Below are 17847 nucleotides of genomic sequence, written 5' to 3'. Positions count from 1 at the left end.
CGACACAGTTTTCTAGCTGGATGCGAAAGAAGTCATTGATAAACTTCAATAAGGCCCAATATAGTTATAATGCAAAAACTATAATCTCCTAAATACCATTCAATATGATCTTATTTTAATAGTACTGACAACATATAGTACTGAAAAATTAAAGAGGGGACACTGTATTAGTTATCTATTTTCACATTGTGCATATAATAGTACCCACAGAAGGACTCATAATTTACTCGAAAAGAGGCAATTTATGTTTTCACTTGTATTTTTAACCGATTTAAAAGTGAAACTAAGGCAAAATCCTGTGCTCCGCTGATAAATAAAGTTACTTTAATATTCAAATCCGGTATCATGATCAACTTCCGATTTATATATCAAAGGTTTATGTTCACATGGCTGTTTTCGTTTCCATTCACCAAGCAATTTTCTATGGACCCTTGCTGGCTTCTGTTCTAATAAAAAGCCTAGGCTATGACAATAGCTTCAACAGAATTGGCTATTGAACATAAACTGTTGAGAAATAAAATGGAAGTTGATCATGATACTCGATTTGAATATTAAAGTGATTTAATTTACCAACTGCTTTGTCTCTGGATATATCCTGAAGTATTTAGTATTTATCCTGTGGCGCCATCGTGTGGACAACATAAGCAATGTGGCCTTCATTTCCCATTAAAATCTAATTTACTAAAAGCAGCAGGTAAATGCAGTCTCTTTTAAAACCCCTTACCAGTCACCCCCCCCCCCCCCCCCCATTTTTGGCATGGAGACAGAAATGACATAAAAATGTTTTTGCTCATGATTCTTTCTGACTAGATACATAATCAACATTTGTCCACAAAGCTGACACTTCAAAGTTTACTGTTCAGGAATCAGAATCACTCAGACTGTTGTGATAATAGAGATATATAAGCTCAAACATAAAAACAAAAATAAAAATATTAAAAACATATTTTTTTAATTTATTAAAAAAAATGTTGATGTAGGATATGAGTTTAGTAACACAGTGTAGCTAAAGCCACAATTCTACCAAAGCTTCATATGAAAATTTCATAATCTAATCTGTAAAACTGAATTTTATGAAATATTTTCTAAGGCCATGTCATGTGTGTTTTTAGAGAAGGCTAATCAAATTGATTTATGGCACTTGTCATCTCTGTAAAATCTCACATGCAAACATTCCTGTGCTCTCTGTATGTGTGTTGGCTTTGAAAACTCCCCGTTTCATGATTATATTGTTCTCACCAAATGAGTCTTTCGAACCTCCGCCAGGTATGAAACATTATCTGCATTATTCTTTTATCATTATTCTTTTGCTTTTATTACAATTTAATCAGCCTTTGTTGTGGTTATTTCAAACTTTACAATCCACTAAACTGCTATCTCACTTAGTCTCAGTATGCATTTAGCCCTTATTTATCAGAAGTCTTACTATGAAAATTATTGTGACAGAAATGCATTATGAAGAAATGCACCTGCTATTAGTAGCATTAGAGCTCACGTTAGCATCAAGCTACATCAGACAATTTATTAAATTATTAGTACACTTTTACTAAAAACTCACTTTAAACCCAGATCGAGTGTTTGTAATAACTTCATTTAGCGATCAGGGGTGGAATTTGGTCGTTTACTATTGTAAAAATATGCTAGTTGTAGCCTTTTTCATTGCTGCACAAGTTAGCATTTCCGATGTACATTTTTTCTCATACCAAGTTTTACTATCGAAATGGCAGGTTTATTATTCGGATATTTCGTGTGTACAGAGGTGTTTCAGTGTTATGGTAAGATATGAACCAGGAAGTGTGCAGGAAGCATGTGACACGATGTGGCGGTGTCCGGACATGACACTCTAAGACTGACATGGCGAAGAACCAATCGGAGTCTGAGTGACACCCAGCACGAGCTCATAGCACTGCGCACACACACAGATCGCTGGGAGAGGCTGTTTATCATCAGATCGCGAAAACCAGTGGAAAATGAATATAAATGACGATTCTGTCTGAAGAAATATTAAGTGAACATCAGTGAATATATCCATATATCTCCGCAGATATAAATCTTTGGTCTATAAATCCTTATTGACGCTGTTCAGTGAGTCTATGTGAACACAAATAAACCGCTGCTGACGTGACTGAATATGAATGAGTGGTGAATTTCTATTAAAAATGTGGCATAATACGGATTTATTATTTTGCACTCCTGAAATGAATTACTAAATATCGGTCACTGCAACAATGTTTTATCAAAATATTCGTCAAATATCGAAGCTTGAGTCTTTAAACTTTCAATTGATGCACAGTTTGTCCAGATCAAGTAAGAGTGATGTTTAACGTGCTGTGAAAGTGAAACAATAATAAACTGGGGCCGTCGGCGATGTTTGACAGTAAAGGGGTTTTAATATTCAATCCAGCAGTAATACTACCCATTTTCAATTTATTTCTCAACAGTTTATGTTTGCCAAGCTATTATGAATTTTGAAATAATCGTGTACTTGATTTGTCCGATCTACCGACGAAATCACTGTCCTCTGAAGCTGGAGAGATGGATGTTATTTTCACCTAAGACAAAAAGATCACACAAGCACTCATTTTGATCTCTATAATATATTCTTATAATTGTTTTGTGTTTATTCGCTGCACTGTTTAAATTTAAAAGGCTGTCGTGACTTTTTTTCCTTCCAGTATTCATAAACTGTATTACGCTGTCATATGGGCTGCTGATGAAGTGCTCATTTCTCTCTCGTCTTTCTCTTGTTTCTTTGGCCTGAGACATAATGTATTAATGAGATCCGATCGGGTAATAATAACATATGTTGGTTTAGCTTGTCAGTGTGTTGCTGTCCCTGTCCGCGATACGCGCGGCTCTCTCACGGCTCTCTCTCGTGCACACGCGCCATCAGCTGCTCAGTTCAGTTTCCCGCAGCGCTGGGCTGAAGCCAACTTGATGTGTTGAATGCTCGGAGCACGTTATAAAACGTATTCTTAAAATACACATTTCTGTTTTAATAAATGGTCATATTAAGTCATAGCATAACACATAAGTAGGTACAAAAATAATCAGTGATGCATGCGACCCTTTTGGTCTCAGTGTAGCTCCCTGCTTTACCATGTTATGCAACGCTGAGCAATCGCTGCGACGTTCAGAGAAATCTCACAACCACATATAAACACTCATTTTCATTTAATATATTATTCTAATTGTTTTGTGCCGTTTCGCTGCAGTGTTTTAACGTGAAAGGCTGTAAATTCTCTGTGGACGTCAAGTGTTCAGAGAAATACATGGCGAGCTCGCGAGCAGTTGCGCTGCCGCGAATATATCATGTTATTACTTTAAACAGTTCAGAAACATCTGAATTTAGCTCTTGGTGTGTTCTAACATGTGGATTGCGTGCAATCGCCTTTTTAAAAGGTCTTAAATAAGAATAAATTTGCTCGTTCAGAGCTCCGTGTTGACAGCCTGAGCTGAGCAGCAGCGATTCTTCTCTCGTCTGACTGCTCTCTGCCCAGAAATAAATTATTAATGAGCCCTAACCCCTGTACTAATCAGATATGTTGGTTTAGCATGTCAGTTTGAAGGAAATTTGTATTTTTAACCGGTTTAAAAGTGAAACGAAACCCGACTTCTCCCTTAAATCTCATTGCAACTGTAGGGGCGCATTTTTTTCTCAGACAATGTAAGTCTATGGGTAATGAATTTTTACATGTAAAAATTAATTTAAAAAAAACTTTAAGTCTGATCACTCTGAAAAGATATAGCAACCACCACCCCTCTATCCCGCAGGTGTCTGCCGAGTTTGGGGCTTGTGGCTTTAAAGCCCTAGGAGGAGTAGCGTTCAGAATTTTTTTATCAGAAGAATAATAAAGAAGATAAAAATAAGTTTAAATAGCATAACAGTATGTTGGCTGGCTTGTTGCCAAGCCAACATAATTAGCCCGGGTACCGTTTGGTACCGGTACTAGTACCGGAACATCCCTACTGCACATTTAGCTTGTCTCTCTTATTTAACACACCTGATTCAGGTCATCAGCTCATTAGAAGAGACTCTATGAACTCAACTAAGGAGTGTATTCACATCAGGAAAGTCTGCTAGTTCACTAGTTTTAGTCCAGACAAAATGCAATAGTTATTTATTTATATATTATTATATACAGTGTGGTTCGCTTTCACACTGCCTGCAAGTGTACCAGAAACTGTAGTAAAAAAAAAAAAGCATGTGTACTAAGGTCATCCATTTCTTGATTGGTTCATCCTTTCAACCGCACCAGAGTTCGTTTGGATGTGGACAGTGTTTTTTTTTATGGAATTACATTTGTTTCAATAATAATGAACGTAACTTTATAAAACTGAATGTTACATTTTCAGAAACTATCAAAAATATGCCATTACAAAAGAAAAAAAAAACACAATGAAAATGAAAAAAAATTAATTCATTCACACAAATGTAACAGGCTCTTCAAATATGCTTCATTTTTGTTAATGTTTTTCAAAGATTCGTTTTCTCTGATCGTGGATTATGAATGCATTGCCATAGACTTCGCTTTTGCTTCGCAGTTTTTCGTTTGGTGTTTTGACACAAACCTCTCGTGGGGGCGGGGTTAAAGGTGATCTACTCTGATTGGATAGTGAGCTTTTGATGAACAGGTGCTCTGCTCTCTGACCTGGAAGTACAGATGTCACTCAGTGGCGCGCGCTGCGCATATTGAAAGCTCTCGTGGTGATTAAATCTGGTCTCTACCGCAAAAATTATTATTTATAAGTTTATACAAAGATTTAAATCTGACATTGATCTTACACGCTCTTTTTGTTCGAGGTTCTGGAGAAACTGTACACTTATTTTGGTCACTACACTCCGAAACTTTGGGATGATATTGGTGTGTTTGTCAAGTGTAAGGTTTTGCCAGACTTCTCAGTACATATGAAAAACAATATATTTGGGTATTATGACCCCACAAATGAAAATATCAGTTTTGTTATTAATGTTATTTTTTTTTATTAAACCAATTTCACATTCAGAAATGCTAATTCTCCAAATGTAAACCTGTCTTCTCTGTTTTTCTAAAAGAAATGGAAAACTATTAATGTAATCTCAGTGTCTAATAAGAAAGGACTGTTAGAATTTGCGCCAACTTTGATCATGTGTGATTTTGTTTAGATTTTTGTCCTCTTTTCTTTAGTTCTATTTTATTCTTTTTTTTTTTGGTTGATATTATGTGATGTATGTTTATACTTTATGTTTTTGTTCTCTGCATTAATAAAAAAAGAAAAGGAAAAAAAAAGCTCTCGCGGTGATTTGTATGCAATAGGTCGTGCCTTGTATTACTAAATATGTAAATAATATTTGACCTTCGATTGTCTCAGTAAAGATGAGCTCTCAGCCACGGAGCGGCATCATCTTCCTCTTTTTGTCCTTCAAGGCAGCTTGAAGTAAGCTTGTGTTACTGAAGTAACCAATAACGTCGATACAAGTTTTTCATGTTACAGTGTGCAACAGTTTGTTGCGGGTTATTATTGTCATTCAGTAACACAAGCTTACTTCAGGCTGCCTTGAAGGACAAGAGCTCATCTTTACAGACTGAGACGATCGGAGGTCAAATATTATTTACATATTTAGTAATACAAATCACTGCGAGAGATTTCCATAATGCACGCCACTCTCTTGGACAGGTGCTCTCTGACTTCCCGGTCAGAGAGCACCTGTCCATCAAAAGCTCACTATCCAGAGTAGATCACCTTTAACCCCGCCCCCACGAGAAGTTTGTGTCAAAACTCCAAACAAAAAACTGCGAAGCAAAAAGCGAAATCTGTGGCAATGCATTCAGAATCCACGATTAGCGAAAACGAATCTTTGAAAAACATTAACAAAAATGAAGCATATTTGAAGAGCCTGTTACATTTCTGCGACTGTGTTAATTTTTTTTCATTTTCATTGTGTCTTTTTTTTTCTTTTGTAATGGCATATTTTTGATAGTTTCTGAAAAAGTTACGTTCAGTTTTATAAAGTTTTGTTCATTATTATTGAGGCAAATGTAATTCCATGTTTTTAAGAAGTCTATTCAGCTCATCAAGGCTGTATTTGATTAATTAACAATACAGTAAAACATTAATATTTTTAAATATTATTAAAATTTTAAATAAACTTTTTCTATGTGAATATATAGCAAAGCTGAATTATTAGCATCATTACTCCAGTCTTCAATGACACATGATCATTCAGAAACATTCTAGTATTCTCATTTACTGCTCAAGAAAAATTAGATATACTGACTTTTTTCTTTTCTTTTTCTCTAGCAATTTAATGCATCCTTGCTGAATAAAATTATAAATTAAAAAAAAAAGTTTTTTTTTCAATCAGCACAGACTGGCTTCAGTCTAATCTACATATTTTACCATTTTGAATCACCAAGAAATGTGTATGTTTTTAAAAGAAATGGATACTGTTATTCACTCACAGTTAAACTCTTTCCCAGAACTCTTCAATCCTCAGATTCATTCAGCAGATCTCAGTCTTCTCTTCACTGTACGAGTGTTAGTGTCCTGTTCACTGAAGCTCATATCACCAGTAATGGTCTAGTGTTTGGAATATTCTATAACTGTTAAAATAACTACAGACTGAGGTGTTTCTATAAATATACTTATGTTTGGCCATTTTTATGACCACAATTTGACCTGCAAGTGTCAGCTTTGCAGTGTACCAAGTCAAGTATGATGAAGATTATGCAACAATGTGTTTTCTAATTAGAATAGAGTAAAGACTGCTGAGGGCTTTGTCAGCAATGGTTAATATGTATTTAATTAGATTACGTTTAATTAAATTTTACCTAGATGAACATAAGCATTGATTTTTTTTCCTTGACAAAAGTTTTAGTGACTCAACATTTGAATAGTTTGTGTGTTCAAATACTCTATCTGCATTTGACTAGTTGAGATGGTTGCAGAAAATATTGTAGAAAAATCATTAGACAACACTCGGTGATCTGTGTTAGATTTGTTTAGTGACTGTAAGAAAAGTGATAAATGACAGAATCTGTTTGTGTTTGTTCTTCAGTTGTGCCTGTAGATGTGTTTGCTGATGAAGTGGAGTCAGTGTCAGGGCTGGAGGGATATTCAGTCACTCTACACACTCATCTTACTGAAATACAGGGAGATGATGTGATACAGTGGAGGTATGGACCGCAGAAATCTCCAGTAGCTGAAATCAATAGAAAGGCTGGAACCGTCAACACTGTTGATACTGATGGGAGATTCAGAGACAGACTGAAGCTGGATCGTAAGACTGGATCTCTGATCATCATAGACACCAGAACCACAGACTCTGGACTTTATGAAGTTGAGATCAGCAGAAGCAGAAGAAGTTACACCAGACACTATACACAGTCATTCAGAGTGACTGTCAGGGGTGAGTACATCAATGTAATATTAAATGTATTTAGATCAGTTTTGTGTGACTAGTTTAGATTAAAATGTATTAAGACTGAATTAAGGCTAAAAAACTACATGTTTGTGGTACTGATAGTGTATTTATTTTTATCAAAATCTCAAAGCATTATACAGAAGTGGTGTTCATAATCGAGTTAATCTCCATACATATTTTAAGCATCATTTGGTAAATTAAATTAAGTGAAAAATGGAGCTTTTAATCATTCTGTTCGATTAATACATTTCCAAACACCAGTAAATATGTTCACTGATCATCTGATCTTATGAACACATTACTTTCTTTGGTGTTACTTAAAAGTAAATATCTTTTTTTTTTCTTTTTACAGCAAATGGCTGCTGTATAAATGATATGAACATTAACTGATCAAATTATTAACTCATTAACTAAATCAGCTTTATTAGACAATATATATAAACCCAATAAAACTAAGCAGATGAGCTGGAAATGCTTTGAGAACTTCTAACTGGTTTCCAATTAATTCCAGTAGAAATCATGTTCACTTTAATTCAGATTCATTTTATACTCCAGACAGCATTAGAAGATGAATCTCTCAAACTGTTTCTGTTTGTTCTCATGTGTTTGTTGTTGAGACAGATTCTGTGGAGTCAGTGTTAGTGCAGGAGGGAGATAATGTCCCTCTACGCCCTGATCTTACTGAAACAGAAAGAATTGAACAGATACGATGGACGTTTGGAGATGATGGCAAATTCATTGCTGACTTAACCTGTTAACAGTCGCTCCACTAGTTGAACTCAAAACACCACATGACCTTCACAAACTAAAACAGTCACAGTTCATGAACCGTTTGGACTAAAGACATAATTAGGGTCTCTTTTGAAAGATGAGAGCTGTGAGCTTGTTTTAAAAGTATAACAAACAAGTGTGTCAATAAAGACTAAAAGTGAGAAGTGCTTAGAATATTTTTGAAAGTAATTATTATTTTATATGAATAAAATCTATTTAGAAATAAATATATGAAACTGTGGCAGAGCAACTCAAAAATCACCCTGGTAAAATTCAAAGGTCTGAACAAGTTCAATATATAATTTAAAGAAGAAGCCACTAAAAATGAGGTCCCTATAAGCTTTTCTTCTTGAGGAATGTAAATATTAACTCGGAGCATTGGAAAACTCCAAAATGACAAATTAGGATATTTAAGTGAAAAACAGTATAACATTATTTACAACTAAACATAATTGTCATAGCTGTAAGTAATGTTAATATACAGTCACACTTTGTCTGGCCACCATGACAGGTGGAACAACAGTTTCTGGTGGCAATGCTTTTTATAATCATTCCCGATGTTTCACCCAAATGTTCAAATCTCTGATTCCAGTCTTTTTTTTTTTTTGTCATCTACACTTCAACCATTCACACTTTTGTCTTTTGACATTGACTGATATACAGCAACCTGTCCTCACAGCAATCTCTGTCTCCTCTGTTTACATCTCTGTTCTCTCTACTCTGACTCGTAGTAAACTACATTAACACACTCTATCTGCTGACCTCAGTCTGCACACATTTATACCTGTGCAGCTCTCTTCCACGAGAGATAGACTTGTTATTTTTAGTCTTCAAATGTCTTTTTCTCTGTATCAATCATTTTTGAAAATAAAAGTCATAGACCTACACAATTATTGTAAAAATAAAAATAAATTAAAAGAATAGTTTTTTAGCTGTTAGCATGTGCATAGGGCATGTAGTACAGTGTTACTACATCAAGCTAGTAGTTAGTACAAAAACTATAACAATCTCAGCTACTTTTTAAGTAATAACTGTATAGCTTGATTTGTTTGAGCATCCAGATCAGTCTGATAAAGCAACATTAGCTCAACCAGTCGAGTGAGTTTGCTATGAAGGAATCCATTTAGCAAAACCATTGGGACAAGAATACTTCCAAATAAACCTTCTGCCATGCTATATATATAACATTTGAAAAAAAAAAACAAAAAACAGTACGCTGTGTCAAATCAATAAAATAATCAGTACTTATTAAAGAGTAGCTAAAAAATACCTGCATGACCTGATACTTTAGGACATCCACATCTGATGGACAGTTTACTGTCCCAAGAGACCACGGGAGAGGATTTCAACATACACAGCTGCTGTTGTAGATCACATGACAGTGTAACAGGGAATGCATTATGTTCAGATTGTATTCATACTACTTGCATTCATGCTTTATAAAATATACATTTTAATGTTCAAGAAGCAAGTTATTCATAATTCCTTACATTTATATAGCGCTTTTATAAGCATTTAAAGCGCTTTACATTGTCAGGGGGTATCTCCTCATCCACCACCAGTGTGCATCAAGTGTATTACCTTTTCTGACAGTATGCCGTTTTGGGAATCTCAAATTAATGACAGACAGGGAGAGTGTTTAGGAAACCTCTTTAAATACAGTCATTATTTTTGCAATTCTGTTTGGTGATGCTAGTGGCACTCACTGGTTACTCATTGCATCTTTAAAAAGAATACAAATATTACGATTCCTTATTAACACAAACATCTATGCTTGAACACCTGCACAAAGCCATTTGAGGAATATATATTATGAATAATCTCTGTAGATGTCACTTTGATGGCATCTTTTTTTCCATCAAAAGTCTACGTTGGCTGATTGTGTGCAGTGAATAATAAAGGTTGTAGTTATCCATAGGTTACAACAGTTAGTTAGTGGCACTGTTAGAACAAACTGAATGATTCTCCAGTCTCTGCAGAAAGAATGATGGGGCTGGGGTTATTCTGCTCGTATTAACAAACATGATATTATAATGTATTACCACTGGAAAAATAATTAAATAAAACATCTCACAGTGTGTAACATATTAGAAATGTTCTGTAAACAAAGTGGAATTAATTAATTGCCTTCTTAAATCAATACTTTTTGAACTATCTAAATGATATCGTGGTCTGGATTATTAACGAGAAATCCACACAGATATTTTATGATTGAATTTATCTGTCATCATCACTTTACAAAAACTGTTCAGAGCTCTTCATTTTAATGTTGCGTGTATTGTTGCAAACTCTTTGTACAAATTAAACAGATCTTAGCCGATTACTATTATATTAGGTAAAGTCTTTACACTTTCTAATGACTTGTTGTTTATCAAAATTAATTAATATGTTGATAGATAAAGCATGGCATAAATAAAAAATAAAAAACTTGGGACCGTCTATGGTCTCGTGGAAGTTAAGGGGTTAAACGGCACTGCTAACCAGGACAACTTTGGTCTGAATAAACAGACTGGAGTCCTCACCATCAGAAACATACAAACAGATCAGAAAGGACTTTATAAAGTGGAGACCAAAACCAGAACAATGATGTCTCACAGGAAATACCAAATTACTGTGGTTGGTGAGTAGATTTTTTTTTTTTTTTTTATTGTAGGGTAAGATGCCGCCCCCCCTTAAAAAAATAGCATATACTTTTAAATTGTAGCATATTTAGATACAATTTATTGTTTTGATATAAATTATTTATAATATTTATATTTGTTATGTGTCATTTATGTAAAAAATACCACGTCATCTATGCTATTTAAAACTTAATTTTGACCATTTACATGAATAAGTTATTAAACTGAAAGTTTAAATGATTCTATGATTTAGAGGCATAAATATTATCACATTTAAATGTTCATATTTTAATTGAAGATATATCATAATAGCAACACTATTAATGCAAATTGAATGATTTCAGTTAATTGTCCTGTATGTTTTAACCCCTTAACTGTCACTTCTCTTTTTGAACATTGGCTTGAAAATGCACTGAATTTAAATGTTTGTAATTCATGAAATCTTTGGATTACAGACCTAAAGTGTGTCCTTTTTTAAAGAAGACACTCAGCAGATTATTGTATACTGTAGCTTTTCAAAAAATGAATGTGTTAAAAAGTTCTAGACAATTAGGTTTGCTGTTGTTAGATTGGGTCACCATGCCAGATAATGAAGATCCAGCACTGGACACCAGATCCTGTCAGATAACATGTGACCCTGGAGCACAAAACCAGTCTTAAATCACTGTGGTATATTTGTAGCAATAGCAATAGCCGAAAAAAAAAAAAACATTGTATGGGTCAAAACAATAGATTTTTTTAATGCCAAAAATCATTAGGATATTAAGTAAAGATCATTTTCCATGAAGATATTTTGTCGATTTCTTTCTGTAAATATATCAAAACGTAATTTTTGATTAGTAATATGCATTGATAAGGACTTCATTTGGACAACTTTAAAGATGATTTTCTCAATATTTAGATTTTTTTTTTTTCACCCTTAGATTCCAGATTTGCAAATAGTTGTGTCTCTGCCAAATATTGTCTGATCCTAACAAACATACATCAATGGAAAACGTATTTATTCAGCTTTCAGATGATGTAGAAATCTTATGACTGGTTTTGTGGTCAAAGGTCACATATCTGTTTCGTCTGGTATCTCAACAGCTAGTCAGCAGGGTTGTCGATACCCAAAACCCATTAACATCAAGTCTAGTCTGTTATCTAAAACTAATAACAGTCTTCTTTTATCCAAGAACATGACTGAGTAAAGCCAGAGAAGAGCAGAAGCAGGAGTTGAAGTGATGAAGAAAAGAAGCAGAGTTTATTCAGTAATTTTAGTTGTGTATGTTTCAATGCTTAGACTTCGTCTGACCAGCACAAATCTAAGAAGTAGTGTTATACCAAACTGATTCAATAAAACTTCCCATGAATCTTGATTTATCATAAACCAAAACAGACAAATATATATGTGGAAAAGTGATTATTTTCGACCCTCATTCTGAACCTTTCTCTAAAACGACCTGATTTAGGGGGCGGGTCCTTTCAGGCTTCTAAGTAATTTACTATGTACTAACACTGTACTACACGCCCTATGCACATGCTAACAGCTAAAAAACTATTCTTTTAATTTATTTTTATTTTTACAATAATTGTGTAGGTCTATGACTTTTATGATTGGCTATAGCGTTATTGCATAGGAAACAGTATCAACACCCCCTAACTGCTGTATGTGAATTTTATATGATAACATAATCAAAATTAGATAATTTCCAGTCATTTCCAGACAAAAGCTTTATGAAATCATTAACTTATGGTTAGTGATGCCTCTGCAGTCAGATCTAGTACCGCTTTATCTTTCATAGTGGTGGAAAGAATATACTAAAATAAATTCTACTTAAGTAAAAGTATTGCTACTTTAACGATAAAGTAAAGTCCCTTCTGGACAAATGCATCAGATATCACTACAGCTGAATATGCATACCATATCTCAGCTAATTATAAGTGTGAACTAGTGAAATTAATGTTTGTTTGTTTTTTAAATAGTCTACAAAACGGCCAGCGCAAGACCGTGAGTTGAGCATTTTTGTCAGTTTATCCTTCTCAAAAAAAAAAAACAAAAAAAAAAAGATTAGCATCATTTTTTAGGAATTAAGTCAAAATTACGACAAATAAATCATGTTACATTGCATGAAGTAAAATGGAAAATATTACATCTGTATACTCCACCATAAAATTAATAACAAAAAGTATGTCATTGTTCACATTTAAAACGAAAAACAGCAGTAGGCTTACTGACGAGATTTAGAATAGTAGAGTAGATTATTCTAGAGTAGAAGATTAATCATGGCTGATCATAAGACATGCAAACGTTAAAGAAAACCAAACTGGACACAATTACAGCAGTTACTTCTTAACCAGATGGTTACTGAAAACAAGGACATAATCAAAGGAAAATTAGGAGTTGGGTTAACCTTCAAATAGGAAGGTGATACCTTTATAAAAGCTCGTTATCATCAAATATTTCAAAAAATGTTATGTTCCAAGGCAGATTGCCAGTAAAAGCCATTTTTGTGTCTTAGTGACTCAGGAGTCCTCTTACCTACCCCTAACGTTTCACAGATGTAGGAGCTAGTTTTAGAGATAAAATACTTTGTGAAATACTATAAGATCAAAAATTTGGCCTTGATTCGCTGATTCAGGTGTGTTAATCGGGGTTAAACTCTGCTGGACAGTGTCCTATCTCCAGAAACAGGTTTGGACACCGTTGATCTGAATGATGCAGAAGACCAAACATCTTGTGTAGAACCTGTTTTTAAAATCCTTCAGAATATCATTTTCACAATAGCACTGGATCTCAAACTGTTACTGTAAATGTAATCAGTTACATTTATATTTAGTCATTTAGCAGACGCTTTTATCCAGAGCGACTTTACAAAAGAGTAATGATATATAAGTGCTACAACAAATCTCAGTTATCTTAAACATAGTACACGTAGCAAGGGCTTTTAAAAAATATAAAAAAGAAAAAGAAAACATAGAATAGATAAAGAAAAGAGCAAGCTAGTGTTAGAGGACTTGTTTTTTAATTGTATAATAAATGAAAATAAAACATAGAATACAAAAAGATTAGAAAGCTAGTTAGTAGTTGTTGTTGTTGTTTAAGAAAAGTGTTTTTTTTTTTTTTATCAGTTAAGTGAAATTATGATCACATCACCTCTGCTATGAAAGATTAGACTCTAGATGAGAGCAGGTCACCACATGATGATGATCTCATCATCTCTAATAAGTAATCAAGATCACCTAGACTCAGTTTCTTTCTCTTGACTGTTCTTGCTATAACAAATGTGCCTTATAAACATAGCTACAGCAGACAGAGATAAACATTCAACAGTAGCTTGCAAGTTTGTCAGAAAATATAGTCAGTATATGATATTGGACACCTCTAATTATTATAAAGAAACAGATAATGTTCAGGAAATCTGACTGAATACACTCTTTTTTTATTTATATATTATTTTTGATGATGCACTTGAATAAATAAATGCATCTTTGTAAGGTTATGAATAAGGTTTCTAAATTCAAACTTCTCTTCTGGAATAATACCTGCATGAAGCTGATTGTGAAATACAAACTGTGATGTGGTTATTTGTTGGCTTCATTTTCTTTCATTAAAACTTTACAGTTGCTGATTGTGTGCTGTGAATATTATATTCTGTCCATAGTTAGACTTCACAACAGTCGCTGGTGCTGTTAGAGTGTTTTGGATGACTGTCCAATCAGAGCTGCACAAAGAACATTGGGGGTGGAGTTATAATGTGTGTAAGACTGAACCCAGATATGAGTGTTGAAACTTTCAGATGACTTGATATTTGTCCAGATTAAAGAAGTATATAGCGTTTGATAGTGAACACGTGCCATAAATGTGAACTAACAAAATCTGGGACCGCTGATGGGCTTGAGCAAGTTAATGGATGAGAGGGTGAAGGGTGAGAAGAATTGGTGGTTTCCTCACATTCCATCTGGAGGGATGTTATCTTAATGTCATAGGATTTTATTATATTCTGCATAATTGTGTTGTATATCTATACAGGGGCCTATTATCTATGATATAATTATCTTATTTTGACTGATAACTTCAGTCAAAAGTTTAAATGTAAAATTAACACTTACATTTCACAAATTTAAATGTTAAACAGGAAAAATAATGTTATTTACTTGTGTGCAAGTTTTGTTTAACAAGTGCAATCTAATTGAATTAATACAGTTAAATGTTTTCTTCGTTTAGTGTACAAAAGTATTCAGTAAAATAAAATGATTCTTATATTTGATGTGGTTCAGTATAATTACTCTTTCTGAGCTGTGAAGCAGCTCCTGCAGGAAGAATAACTTTATAACTCACAGAAAACACATGAACAAAGTAACAGACATGTAGCTGGATGTAAGAAAGAAGTAACAGATGTGCAGTTGTTCTGAAGCCATCAGTGCTGATGTTTCTAGTGTTTCTCATAATGACGGTCTCTCTTTATCTGTTCCAGGTCCACGTCAGTCTCCAGCTGCTGTAGCAATGAATGTTTTTGGTGTTGTTGGTTTTCTGCTGGCTGCTGCTGGTGTGATTTACTATTGCTGCAAGAAGTGTAAGAGTAAGTATCACACAACAATTCATGTAAAATGGAGGAAAAAAAAACAAAAGTCTGATTACTGTTAAGCTAGTAACAGACGAAGGGCAGACACAGATCTACTCTGAGCTGTGTCTCTGTTTACAGACAGTTTCTGCAGATATTATGATAGAGTTTGATCTCAACAGCTTTTTCTGCATGTTTTCAGGAAGGTGATGTGATATTCAATATTTAAACCACCATTCATATGGAAATACTAAACTGATCACATCTTATAACTAACATAAAAATTAACTTAGAGGTTTGACAAAGATAATACAAATATAAATAGTACAATGATTGTATAATTATAAATACAGCATGAAACATCTGCAGGATCATACATCATAAACCTAATAATGTAACCGATAAGTCTAGTATTGCATTGATACCGACATAGCAGTTAGCACAGATTAATATTACTGTAAAATCACAGTTCTCCATCTGAACTGAATGACTGCTTTATTCAGCTTCTGAAAGTAAGAGCACAGTTCATCTGTGTATAAGATTCCAGGTTGATACAGAGATCGTGACATCAAATCGTTTTTTATTTTAGTTCATTAGTTTTAGTTGTGTATGTTTCGATCCTTAGACTTCATCTGACCAGCACAAATCTAACAAGTACTGTTTCACCAAAACTGCTTCAAAACAACATCCCATAACCTTGAGTTTCAATAAACATTCCACGTATCGCTTATTCATGAAGACAAACAGCTCTTGAAACACTGTCATAAGACTAAACAATAATGGAAAAATAATATAAAACAATAATATAATATCATAATATAGTACTTATCTATTAAAAAATCAGTAATAAATGATTATACAATTAAATTGATTAATTAAAATTATTAAATGATAAATGATCATGAATGAATGAAGAATAAATGAATGAATATAAAAGAATTTGAGTAAAACACAACACAAATGTACAGTTACCTCAGATCCTTTATTTTTCTATAATCTATATTTCATTACTTTTGGACAGTTATTTCTGACACAAGAACAAATTAAATCTGTGATCTGTGAAGATGGCTCTTCATGTTTAAGATGGTTCTGTCTGAGTGTGAAAATAAAAGATTTACAGTTAATTAAAATCTGTTTGTTTTTAGCAAGGAATCAGTCAGGAACAACAAACAGAGGAAGGTGTGTATTATTGGATCCATTCCTGTTCATTCAGATATCATATCAATATTAACATTATTATTATTAATACAAATATAAAGACAGAGCTGATCTTTACTGATGTTTCTGACTAACAGAATTAAACGTCATTAAACTTGTGTTCTCTGAGACACACTGCCTTCATTCAGATATTAATCTGAGAACAGATGTGTACGGTGCTGTGGAAAATAATAACATACTGCAATTTAAAAGAATGACATTTACTCATTTTAACCACAGATATTTAATCAAATTATTATATTTGAATATTTTTCTTATATATTTAGTAGTTTGTAGTTTTCTTTACTGTTTAAATCACTATTAATAATTGACCCATTATTAATAGTCACTCTAGTCCTCTGTATCACAGTTATTGTTACTGTATTGGTTTAAAAAAGAGGGTAACTTCATCAATTAACCAGAATCATAATAGTTTAGTTTCAGCTTGAGCTCTTCCTCTGTGTTCATAACCTCAGTATTTCATGTTTGTTACTGTGGCTTCATTAATTCAGTTATTAAACACCATTATTACAAAACTACATCAGTGATATATGATGAGTTCACACTGACTGTTTTCTCTTTTGGACTAACTTGTTTTTCTTGTTTCTTCACAAATGTTTTAGAGAACAGACAAACCGTGCTTTGAATGGGACACAGGACACACGTGATAATGAAGAGACTGAATTGACCAATGCTTCTTGAAATGCGCTGATGCTGATATTGCTCTGATATTATGTTATTTTGTATTAAAGGCCAGTGTGACTGATTTACAGTAATGCAAGATGTTACACTGTGAAACAGCTTGATTGTTATTAAACCTGTAAGATTATGCAGAAGTAATCTCAAGATAATTGATGTATAGCTATATGCAATAGTTCTTGTTTGTTTTTAAAGGATGCTCTTGCGCTGTTACATCATATATTTGTGCTTTATTGAAGTGTTCATGCTTAAATATATTGTATTAAATGCAGCGTCATATAGACTGCATTATAATCTTTTTGTTTTTCCATCTCTCTGTCAGCTGATAATCTGTGAGTGTGATATCTGAACTGATCTGAATTCAGTGTTTTTCTGAAGACTGCAGTCTGTGTTCATTCAGATGATCTTACTGTAGAAACATTTCATTCCTTCAGCTTTTGCTTGTTTAGAAACCACTGTTAATAACAGGAAACAGTGTTAGTATTAAGAAAATAAAATGCTGTGTGTGACTAATTCTGTTGTGTTTTATTCAGTATTTGAGACTGATCTATATTGAGTTAAAACTCTTTATTTGATTATTTCAGTTATTGATGATGAACAGATCACGTGA

General features: G+C 33.5%; 2 protein-coding genes across 6 annotated transcripts in view; one reads left to right on the top strand and one right to left on the bottom strand.

The window, feature by feature from the left end:
• Nucleotides 1-17750, top strand: part of LOC127988161 (uncharacterized) — a 33687-nt gene extending 15937 nt beyond the window's left edge. Inside the window, exons 3-8 of one of the 5 annotated variants that reach the window (XM_052590774.1) lie at nucleotides 7040-7390; nucleotides 8027-8155; nucleotides 10644-10796; nucleotides 15255-15359; nucleotides 16491-16520; nucleotides 17162-17750. In XM_052590774.1, coding sequence (XP_052446734.1) covers nucleotides 7040-7390; nucleotides 8027-8155; nucleotides 10644-10796; nucleotides 15255-15359; nucleotides 16491-16520; nucleotides 17162-17184 — 791 coding nt within the window. In that variant the 3' untranslated portion in view covers nucleotides 17185-17750. Of the gene's footprint in view, nucleotides 1-7039; nucleotides 7391-8026; nucleotides 8156-10643; nucleotides 10797-15254; nucleotides 15360-16486; nucleotides 16521-17161 lie in introns of all 5 variants that reach the window. The other 4 variants (XM_052590773.1, XM_052590775.1, XM_052590776.1 and 1 more) reach the window with 4 other exon arrangements.
• The window catches only part of LOC127988164 (SLAM family member 5), a 283545-nt gene that overhangs the window by 174218 nt on the left and 91480 nt on the right, over nucleotides 1-17847 (bottom strand). The gene's annotated exons all lie outside the window — the stretch shown is intronic.

Source organism: Carassius gibelio, chromosome B22, assembly GCF_023724105.1.
Source record: "Carassius gibelio isolate Cgi1373 ecotype wild population from Czech Republic chromosome B22, carGib1.2-hapl.c, whole genome shotgun sequence".
Taxonomy (NCBI): Eukaryota; Metazoa; Chordata; class Actinopteri; order Cypriniformes; family Cyprinidae; genus Carassius; species Carassius gibelio.
Note: the sequence above shows the minus strand (reverse complement) of the source record. Positions and strands in the feature narration are given on the sequence as shown.